Below are 12,693 nucleotides of genomic sequence, written 5' to 3' on the forward strand. Positions count from 1 at the left end.
CCGCACGCGCGCGCCTACGACCGCCACCGCTCGCTGTCCGAGAGCGAGCGCGCGCACGCACGCTTCACGCTCAGGTAACGCACACACACACACACACACACACACACACACACACACACACACACCCGCACGCGCGCGCCTACGACCGCCACCGCTCGCTGTCCGAGAGCGAGCGCGCGCACGCACGCTTCACGCTCAGGTAACGCACACACACACACACACACACACACACACACACACACACACACACACCCGCACGCGCGCGCCTACGACCGCCACCGCTCGCTGTCCGAGAGCGAGCGCGCGCACGCACGCTTCACGCTCAGGTAACGCACACACACACACACACACACACACACACACACACACCCGCACGCGCGCGCCTACGACCGCCACCGCTCGCTGTCCGAGAGCGAGCGCGCGCACGCACGCTTCACGCTCAGGTAACGCACACACACACACACACACACACACACACACACACACACACACACACACACACCCGCACGCGCGCGCCTACGACCGCCACCGCTCGCTGTCCGAGAGCGAGCGCGCGCACGCACGCTTCACGCTCAGGTAACGCACACACACACACACACACACACACACACACACACACACCCGCACGCGCGCGCCTACGACCGCCACCGCTCGCTGTCCGAGAGCGAGCGCGCGCACGCACGCTTCACGCTCAGGTAACGCACACACACACACACACACACACACACACACACACACACACACACCCGCACGCGCGCGCCTACGACCGCCACCGCTCGCTGTCCGAGAGCGAGCGCGCGCACGCACGCTTCACGCTCAGGTAACGCACACACACACACACACACACACACACACACACACACACACCCGCACGCGCGCGCCTACGACCGCCACCGCTCGCTGTCCGAGAGCGAGCGCGCGCACGCACGCTTCACGCTCAGGTAACGCACACACACACACACACACACACACACACACACACACACACACACACACCCGCACGCGCGCGCCTACGACCGCCACCGCTCGCTGTCCGAGAGCGAGCGCGCGCACGCACGCTTCACGCTCAGGTAACGCACACACACACACACACACACACACACACACACACACCCGCACGCGCGCGCCTACGACCGCCACCGCTCGCTGTCCGAGAGCGAGCGCGCGCACGCACGCTTCACGCTCAGGTAACGCACACACACACACACACACACACACACACACACACACACACACACACCCGCACGCGCGCGCCTACGACCGCCACCGCTCGCTGTCCGAGAGCGAGCGCGCGCACGCACGCTTCACGCTCAGGTAACGCACACACACACACACACACACACACACACACACACACACACACACACCCGCACGCGCGCGCCTACGACCGCCACCGCTCGCTGTCCGAGAGCGAGCGCGCGCACGCACGCTTCACGCTCAGGTAACGCACACACACACACACACACACACACACACACACACACACACCCGCACGCGCGCGCCTACGACCGCCACCGCTCGCTGTCCGAGAGCGAGCGCGCGCACGCACGCTTCACGCTCAGGTAACGCACACACACACACACACACACACACACACACACACACCCGCACGCGCGCGCCTACGACCGCCACCGCTCGCTGTCCGAGAGCGAGCGCGCGCACGCACGCTTCACGCTCAGGTAACGCACACACACACACACACACACACACACACACACACACACACACACACACACCCGCACGCGCGCGCCTACGACCGCCACCGCTCGCTGTCCGAGAGCGAGCGCGCGCACGCACGCTTCACGCTCAGGTAACGCACACACACACACACACACACACACACACACACACACACACACACACACACACCCGCACGCGCGCGCCTACGACCGCCACCGCTCGCTGTCCGAGAGCGAGCGCGCGCACGCACGCTTCACGCTCAGGTAACGCACACACACACACACACACACACACACACACACACACACACACACACACACACACACCCGCACGCGCGCGCCTACGACCGCCACCGCTCGCTGTCCGAGAGCGAGCGCGCGCACGCACGCTTCACGCTCAGGTAACGCACACACACACACACACACACACACACACACACACACACACACACACACACACCCGCACGCGCGCGCCTACGACCGCCACCGCTCGCTGTCCGAGAGCGAGCGCGCGCACGCACGCTTCACGCTCAGGTAACGCACACACACACACACACACACACACACACACACACACACACACACCCGCACGCGCGCGCCTACGACCGCCACCGCTCGCTGTCCGAGAGCGAGCGCGCGCACGCACGCTTCACGCTCAGGTAACGCACACACACACACACACACACACACACACACACACACACACACACACACACACACACCCGCACGCGCGCGCCTACGACCGCCACCGCTCGCTGTCCGAGAGCGAGCGCGCGCACGCACGCTTCACGCTCAGGTAACGCACACACACACACACACACACACACACACACACACACACACACACCCGCACGCGCGCGCCTACGACCGCCACCGCTCGCTGTCCGAGAGCGAGCGCGCGCACGCACGCTTCACGCTCAGGTAACGCACACACACACACACACACACACACACACACACCCGCACGCGCGCGCCTACGACCGCCACCGCTCGCTGTCCGAGAGCGAGCGCGCGCACGCACGCTTCACGCTCAGGTAACGCACACACACACACACACACACACACACACACACACACACACCCGCACGCGCGCGCCTACGACCGCCACCGCTCGCTGTCCGAGAGCGAGCGCGCGCACGCACGCTTCACGCTCAGGTAACGCACACACACACACACACACACACACACACACACACACACACACACACGTTGACTCTTTTTTATTATAAAACTAGCTGTCCCGGCAAATGTTCTTTTGACATATAAATAATTATTAAGTAATTTCTACATTAAAAAAATTTTAAGGGTGGACAACCCTTATCAGTAAGGAGTATGAAAAATGATGTTGGCCGATTGTCAGACCTACTCAATGTGCTCACAAAATTTCATGAGAATCGGTCAAGCCGTTTCGGAGGACTACGGGAACGATCATTGTGACACGAGAATTTTATATATAAGACGAGAATTTTATCTATATGATATAGTTTTTTTTTTTAAGTATAAAATATAGTATCGTCGAGTTGGTATCTCGTTACATAAGTTTCGAACTCACTACGAGGCTAACTCTACATAATAATGTACCTATATGTATTAACGTTAATTTCCTTCCACAAGGAGCGGCGGCAACACTAGCGCGCAACCAGCCGGCGCTAAGGAGCAGCGCGGGCGCGCCGGCTCGTGCGGCGCACAGAGCGTGGTCGCCACCGCGCGCCCCGCACGTGAGTACACTGCGCTCTGTTTTTTATTTTATTTTTTATTTTATATATTTGGATGACCAACAGCAAGTTTTACAATCATTAGATTTTCAATTATACATTTAAGTGCCAATTACAGGTCTTCACTAATAAAAACAGTTTAAAAAATAAGATTTTCGAGAACGCCAATTAAACACACACTAGTTAATTATAACATTGAAGCAGATGCTTAAGTGCATACATACTGTGAATAATTAGTCTTAAAGAAGATAAATGTAAATACTTAATCACAAAAGAAGTTTTCATACAACAAATGCTTAGCCCTTGCTGGAGAGGTGTTAAAAATATCAATGTCTATGGTTTTTGCAACAGTGTTGAAAGCCTTGCCTACGCGCCATAAAAATGAATTCTGCCTATAATTTGTCGATACTACTGGAAGACTGATAGGGGAATAATGTTGTTACCATAGATCGGAATACGTAGATTGATTTTATGTACTTGCATCATGAATTACCATAGAAAGCATAATATGGATAAGCCTCTTTTTCGGGATTCCATTTCAGTACTTACAGTTAACTACATTGTCCGCGGGTAACATAGGACTACAATGTACGTGAACGAAGTCGGGGGAAAACAGCTACCACTAATATATTCTTAATTCCACTTGTAAAAATTCCGAAAAAAAATCTTAATAATTTACAAATCCCGGTCGGAGGCATGTCCATATTAATATATACGTTTTAGTTCATTGGCCCCAAATAAATCTACCTATTCCGATCTCTGGTTATTACGTTCGCTAATCGGTGTCGTATTAGGCGACTAATCTGTCGAATTACTTAATACTCATTGAAAAATAGTTATATGAACTCTTTGATGAACTGAAACTGCACTTTGATTTTAACTTAAAAACATGCACTTTAATAAAATAACAATAGGTACTTATGCTAAACATTAAATCGGTCTTAAGTTTCTTAATGGAATTCCAAGTTAACTCAAAAATTTTATTTTTATTTTTTTGTATGTGTCCAGTTGCAACCTGGTAAACGAAGTAAAGAGTTTGAACCAATACTCATTTTGAAGTATACTAAACACTCTTAATATGTTTCATTACTTTTTAATAGAAAAAAGAGAATAGGACTACTACATTTCTTATTCATACTTATATTTATAATCACGTATATGTCCCATGCAGTGTAGACAGAGCCAAAATTGCCAAGCATTGAAAAGACTGATAAGCCACGTTCAGCTGTTTGGCTTAATGGTAGAATTGAGATTCAAATAGTGACAGGTCACTAGCCCATCGCCTAAATAAGAAACCTAAGTTAAGCCTTCTTATTCATGGATGCAATAAAAGGCAACTAACTAAAACTAAAAAGGGATGGGCTTGTAAACTTGGGATTCTTCTTTTACGGACGGCAGAACGTGGCCTATCAGTCTTTCAAGTCTGTTGGCTCAGTACCATGCAAGGGATGTAGACGTCACTATATGAATGAATGAACGAATGAAATGTACGACTTATTAAATGTTGTTTTTTTTTCTCACTTGCAGCCAAGCCGAAAACGAAGCCGGACTGCGAACCTAAACCACTAGCGGCTAAACAGTGAATTTCACAGCGGACAATACTTAAACGTAGTAGTTTATCGATGCATTTTTATAAATTAAAAAGTAATAAAAAAAAAAACTATATAAAAATATAATAAAATAAAATTAGTGAAGTGGACGACCACGGTGGCCGATGTAGTGTTGATATCGCGAGGGTGCAGGCTGCGCGCGTACGGGGCTTGGGTGAGTTACATGCTTTATTACATGCTGTGTAGAACTAGCTTTGTTCACTTTTTCTTTAAATAAATAAATATATACGGGACAAATTACACAGATCGAGTTAGCCTCGAAGTAAGTTCGAGACTTGTGTTACGAGATACTAACTCAACGATACTATATTTTATAATAAATACTTATATAGATAAACATCCAAGACCCAGGCCAATCAGAGAAAGTTCTTTTCTCCTCATGCCCTGGCCGGGATTTGAACCCGGGACCTCCGGTGTCACAGACAGTGCGTACTACCACTGCGCCACAGAGGCCGTCTCGGTAACCGTGCGGTTTCTGACGTTTTGAATAGGAACACTCCCAATCGATATCGTTTGTATCATTAAGCCAAACAGCTGAACGTGGCCTTATCAGTCTTTACAAGACTGTTGGCTCTGTCTTCCCCGCAAGGGTATGAGATGATTGATCGTTTTATAGATAGATTATATGTATGTATGTATCGCTCCCATATCTTTCCCATGGATGTCGTAAAGGCGATTAAGGGATGAGCTAATAAACTTAGGATTCTTATTATAGGCGATGGGCTATCAACCTGTCACTATTTGAATTTCAATCCCATCATAAAGCTATACAGCTGAACGTGGCCTTTCAGTTATTTCAAGACTGTTGGCTCTATTTACCCCGCGAGGGATATAGACGTGAATATATGTATGTATCACGTCTGTAACTCAAATCACGCAAATATAATTTCTCCTTTTATAACTACATATTAATATTAATAATTGTTATTTTTCTTTGTTCCAGCTTGTATGCAAAGACAATAAGCACCGCTAGAGCTGCCAGCGACATGTATGCCTCGATGTAAACATATGTCTATATATATTTTTGACAATGTACATTAACAGCAGTCATACGTTTAGTTATTTTTTTTCTATTAGAATTGTAATTGGTAATATAACAAAATGGTGGATTTCGCGCGTGATTGAAGTGAATAGTTAAAATTGTAAATTCGAATTTAGATCTTGATTTTTTTTTCTAAAGTTGCTATTATGTAATGTAAACAGTCAGTTGGTACTTATACATCAAATGTGGACCTTATTTCGAGTTCTGTAGGTTTAATTTTGGTTTGATAAATGTGATGAAATCGACTTAAACGCATTCGAATTTGGAATAGATTTTTTTTCTATGTCAAAGCAAAGGCAAGAATTTATGACTAGTTATTGTCAATCTACAGTACATCGAATTTTCTTTTTTTAAAACTCCTCGATTCCACGTTGATATTTTTTTTTATTTTTTTCAAATTGCGATGTGCTCTTTTGTTCAATATTTAAACCTTGTTTTTCCGATGCAGTTCTATCATACGAGGGTTATTTTACGTCATTTTTCGAGATTGAATACTTCGAGCGTTTCGAAATTCACCTTAAAAAATATTAAAAATTCTTTTTTTTTCTTAGTTTGTATCGCTTTCGTAGGTTAAGTGCGCACTCCAGGTGCTACAGTGCGGATCTCCGGTCCTTCGGTTAGCCGAATGTCTGTATGTTTGTTCAGTCAAACTGCCTAAACTTGTTATGCTAAGATGAAGGTGTATATAAAATAATTGGATGACTTTTCAAGATTTGCACGGATCGAAATGTTGGATTTTTGGATAACGAGTCTCAAGTCTACTTTATCAATGAAATGTGTTACAAAAGACAGTTTTGCGAGGCGTGTATTGAAATATTTGGAAAAATTACATGATGGTGTAGACTTGGCTCAATATTTTCGGATTGTGTTCCTAGCGAAAATGTTTAGATAGAAAATAAAAACGTAGATGATAGTTTAAAAAAATCTTTGAAGTCATCCGATATTTGAATATATAATCTTTATTCACGGTGTAATATATAGAACACAAATGAGCATTTTTTATATGTATAATTTTGTCTAAAAGCGTTGGAATAATACGGTGGATTTGGAAAGAAAATGGAATGTATTTTTTTAAAACTGTCATTGTTTCATTATTAATTGGTATTTCGTCTTATTATTAATAAGGAACTGTGTATAAATATAATAAATCACTAATTCTTATATGTAGTAATCCTTAACATTAATAAACGTGTATCTTTAAGTGATTTTTTAATGAAAACTCTTATGAATAATGAATGTTGACAGAGTAGTGTGAACATATTGACAAGTCGTAGGTAATTTTTTTTATAGAAATAATACGAATAATAATGCATTTTATTTATTTTCTGCGTAATTTGAACCCTAATTACGATCTTTACGAAATTAATTTTATTTTCTCCCTATCAGTTCCTAATTACGAAAAATATTTCTCACGTAAAATCAAGTTTCCATCAGCTACATAAAGACAAATTTTCCTTTTATAGAAAAAAAACTAGATATTCATGTTATTTCTATAAATAAAAATAATCTGCCAGAATTGAATGCAAATATTTTAGAATAAATTCATCGATGTATACTAGATATTTCATTTTTATCATCAAATGTCATTTAAAATCGAAAAAAAAAGACATATTTCGAACGAGAGCTCGAGACGTGCGCAAGCGCATATACAATACAATACTAATATTAGTATAAACGCTCGAATAGCTACCGATATATGATAACTGTTGATAATAATGATGAAATTGTTTAGTATGTACGACTGAATCTACCCTCGAAATATTTGTAGTCAATGTGACGTGACATTTTGTGGTCCCATACATTTTATTGGCATTGGAATTGACATAATCATGGTGTTTCATAACATAAGAATTAGTTATGTGAAACGATGGTTATGACAAAAACGTTTTCATGTCTCTTGTTTATGCCATCAAAATGTATGCCATTCAATATGGACACCACAATTTCTAAGGACTTTGCACGACTCTAAAAAAACTATTGACGAACGGCTAACTTTATAAAAAATAATCGTCTAAATTGTTATAATGTACAGTTGTTGATATTTTTCATGACTTAAAAAGGAGGTTAAGGCGTTTCGGGTTGTATAAACGTGTGTGCAGAATGTGTGACCGGTGTGTTTTTCATAAGCGACGACCCCGGGAGACGAATGGGTTTTTGGGCGAAAAATTGTTAAGGTTTTTTTTTTTTAATTTGCACAAATCCAATAAAAATACTTTTAAAAATAACTAGTTATGATATCTTGCAAACGTTGAATAGTTTTTAATTCTTAGTGCTGTAACAAAATCCTCTTTGATTTACGGTTGCTTATTACTAGAGCAAGCGCATCTGTTCTGTCTGCATTAGATGTGATGTACTCGTAAACTTTACCTACATTCAATTGACATTGCTTTCTTTTAATATGTTTTTAAATTCGTCCGATTTTTCGTCAATTTAGACTTAAAATTTATTTCGATTGAAATTCTAAAATATAATGTTTCGTACTTTCGTCGTCCGGGGTCGGCCATTGTACTGCCACGGTGTTTTAGGACAATTGAGCATGTAACTGCTAAATGTATGAACAGTTTCGGAGATATATCGTTTCAAATATATACATATACAGTGACATGGTTGCAAGAAAAATTGACAGATGTGATGTTTTTGAAATTTCATAAAAGAACAGGTATAATTTGAATTATAATTAATTATAATAAATTTTGCTGCGAAAAATTTCATTATAAAGGTTTCCGACTAACTCGTATTGACAATATCAGAATATTATAGAAAAAAAATCGACATTTTAGAACTCATTTGACGTTTCAAAAGTTTATTTTTAGACTTTTTACGTAATAAAATAAAATTGACAAATTTAAGTTAAACGAAATTTAACAATAATATCTCCGTTCCTGTATCATATGTTTACACGGCAAAAGCATGGGTCTGAGGCAATTATTATGTTGAGAGGCGCGCGTAATGCTATCTCGCTCGCATTCTTCACAGTGTGAGCGAGATGGGTGTGGTGTTACTTTTCAACTTCCATTTTGAAATTCTGGCGAAAGCTTCATGAGTTTGTGAGATACCATAAGGTAATTATGGCTAAAAGAGAACCAGGGTACGTATAATCGATTGACCCGTTAACTACGAAAAGTGACTTCACATCTTTCAAGTTACCAGCGAGGCGGGAACTTGAAATTTCTGTAAATATGTCTGATTATACACGTTCAATTAACTTTAAAGGAGTTCTTTATTATTGGCAATTGAAGATAAATTGTAATTAGTGCTTGATTACTAGGAAAATAAACTAATTTTGAATTATCCGTGGGAATATCGAAAGCTACTTTCCACCCTGGACTTTAATTCGGCATAATTTTTTTCTAATTGAAAATTTACCTTACAATTAATATTTTTTATAGGGCTACCTTCACCTCCTATGTTGGTTACTCTTTCCACTTATCCAAATTTAATTGATCGTGTATACGAAACTAAATGATATTAAGGTGTGCGTTGGCTAGGTAATAATTGATCTACCTATTAATTTCTCAAGATCATGAATAATGCTGATTTGCTCAATATATTTTTTTTTTGTGTGTGTAATATTTTCTATGTGACACGTCAAAAGTGGCCGGCTTATCCGATTCGAAGTAATTTCAACGTATTTCTGAAATGAACACTCACTGCCCACAAAAATGTATTTCTATTAATTTTTGGATGGATTTTCCACAATTTTCAGTAACTTTTAGTAGGACATGTAACACTAAACAATACATTTGCCGTTCATGAAAATTGTACAGATTTTGTATGGTCAAATGTATGAGCCGTAGAAAAAAAAATGAATATTTCAGTTTGGATAACAAAGTCACATTGTACTGTATAATGCACGAAATATAACATAAGGACATACGATAGGGCGAGTACCGCTGTTTTACACATTTTTTTCTTTAGTTAATAAGTGTGCTTTTTATTTTTAAAACGCTGGATGTACATACGACTGTTGCGCATGTTCAAAACAATTTTATAATAATTATAATGTTATATATACGCTAGTCTGTATCTGATCCCGAATTTAAATTAAAAAAAACAATTGATTAAACTACATAAAAATATAGATATTAGTGAAAAACGACGTAAAAATGATAAGTCTTGTTTGAACACGTTCAACGGTCGAACTGAAAGCTATTAATTCGTAAAAAATAGTGAGTAAATGTTTAATATTATGTCTAGATGCTTGGATCGCTTCGTTTTAATTATAGTTCCTATGTTACGTTAATTTTTCACGAGCTGAACTGAAAGTGTTGAATTATCCTTAAATATCGACTCAATTCCACTTAAATATATTTAAATGATTGATTTTTTTCATTAAAAGTAAGTATAATAATGAATCGCATTACAAAGTTTGCTGTGTCATAGTTAAAGGACTTGTGTAGTTAACAAAACTTGTTGCTTTTATCATCTGGCTACAGTAAGATTTATAGTAATGAGTCCTATCAATTTACGAAAATCTTAAGGTTAAGACCTTAAATAGTTTGGATGTGAACTATCAGATTACGTCTCTAATACTTTTGTTGCCAGATTTATTAGTTTACATTGAAAAAGTTCACTTGAATACTTATCATGACATAAAACCTAATTCACTTGTAGTTGGGTAATTGAAATGTCATTAAAGTAATTTTTACTAAAGGTCCTTAATTAAAGCTCAGTTTTGAAGTAAATTAATTAAACTAACAATAAGGTATATTTTAAAACAATCATAAAATCAGTCGAAAATTCAATTTATTTAAAAAAATCTTTCTCTCTTAAAATGAAGCGTTTTGATACGAAACGCGGGTCTTATATGTTTAACCGTCCTTTTCTTTAGCATTTGAATTAACCGATTATGGTGAAAACGTCCGAAGCGGTCGCGAGCCACGAAGTTACAGTTTTGGAAATCATGACACATTTATAATTTATAAATAAAAATAAACATTTGAATTGAAACTTGATAATGAAATATTTCAAACTCCTTTCAGAAATATTATTTTTAATGGATAGGTACACACATTGAAATATGATTAAAAATTGTTGACTTATGTTAATTAAGACATGTATCTTTAGATTTTGACATATTTGTTAAACTTATATCTTGCCATTTATGAGTTGATGTCATTTGATTAAAATAAGTCTGGTGCAAAATAAAGTTCTATAAAACAATGATTTTAAGGTCAATTTGGTTTAAGCAAGATATTTATTTATATTTTTTCTAATGTAGTAACCAAATGGAGATTTTCAAAACTGCAACTTCGTTTACCGATTACTTATGATGCGTTATGTGTTTGTTAAGTTTTTTTAGTTCTTGCGTTTGTTACAACGTCTAACTTAAGACACGCCAAAGGAGACAATGCCTAGAAGAAAATAATTAAAAAATATATGACCAGTGTAAAAAATCTAAAAAAAAACTTGCTGTTATATTAAGCGCTGTATAATATTTAAGGATTTTAGTAAAAGTGAACACTTTACTTTCCAGCGGAGTTTGATTTTTTTTTTCATTTTATAATTTGAAATATCGGAAATTATAAAAAAAAATTGGTTGTTGTAATTATAGGATGCGTAGGTGTTTAAAATAGTATTAGTCAGTAACTGATAGGTGAATAAATATGTTTTTTAAGCGTGCTTGGTGTCGGCGGCCGGCCGCTACATCATCGGTGTATGTTTTCTTAAAGTTTTCGCGCGTCTAACTCCGACCCGCCGCGCCGACTCTTGTGGCTGTAAGTTTACAACTATATACATATTATATTGATAAATAAATTAATAATAAAAACCATGAGTTCTTTTATTTCAACGCCTTAGTTAAGATCACCTTGTTTTCGGAACGGGCGGTTATGTGTGGAAGTGCCAAGGCCAGTCGTTTTAGATCATTTAATATCTAAGCCAAACGCATACAATACGATTGTAGCTATAAATGAGTAAATGTTATATCTACCTATCTATGTATACTTTTTGCTGGGAATGCGTACCTACTTGCCGCGGTTCTAACAGGTTATATAAAATAGGTGATAAATAAAAAACAAATAATAAAAGAAAACACAATATATTTTAATAGTAGATAATTACAGCGGAATATACACGATTGGGAGGTGTTAAAAGCACAAAAGTATTTCATAAAAGCTCTGTGGCCACCTGTGCTTCACAAATAACAACGTATTACATTGTAATTCAAGAAATAGCTAAGCTATTAGTATTCTTTATCCGGATTTAGCGAAATACATCTATCATTACATCATTTACATACAAGTATCGTCAAACAACAAAAAAAATAAAAGTTCAGTCCAGCGCAAAATTCCAGCAATTACGAAAATTTCCTAAGAAATTCGAAAGCCGCTTTAAAATACGATACAGTGAAATAATAAGAAAATGAAGACTTATTTTTAAATTATTGGTGTAAGCAAAGAAGTAACAATCACTGAGAAAGAGAACAGAAAACAGAAAAGCCTCATAACACTGCTATCAATTATAGATTTTTGCACTCTGAATACACACTTCACAGTCTTACAAATTAATAATGACAGTTAATAAAGAAACAAGTTTTGTAAAATCCAATTGTGGATTATTTTATGATTAAGATTAAGACTAAACAAACGGCAATATAAAACGTCCCGTTTGACAGATTATTCTGTTAAGAACTTAAAAAAATATTA

At 39.7% G+C, this 12,693-nt stretch overlaps 1 protein-coding gene across 11 annotated transcripts in view; it reads left to right on the forward strand.

Annotated features, from left to right (window-relative positions):
• LOC106138068 (la-related protein 1) overlaps positions 1–5,113 on the forward strand; it is a 58,541-nt gene extending 53,428 nt beyond the window's left edge. For all 11 annotated transcript variants that reach the window (XM_060952471.1, XM_060952472.1, XM_060952473.1 and 8 more), the window contains 2 exons: positions 3,294–3,397; positions 4,922–5,113. In XM_060952471.1, coding sequence (XP_060808454.1) covers positions 3,294–3,397; positions 4,922–4,977 — 160 coding nt within the window. In that variant the 3' untranslated portion in view covers positions 4,978–5,113. The remainder of the gene's footprint in view (positions 1–3,293; positions 3,398–4,921) is intronic.
• Positions 5,114–12,693: the final 7,580 nt, after the last annotated feature.

Source organism: Amyelois transitella, chromosome 28, assembly GCF_032362555.1.
Source record: "Amyelois transitella isolate CPQ chromosome 28, ilAmyTran1.1, whole genome shotgun sequence".
NCBI lineage: Eukaryota > Metazoa > Arthropoda > Insecta > Lepidoptera > Pyralidae > Amyelois > Amyelois transitella.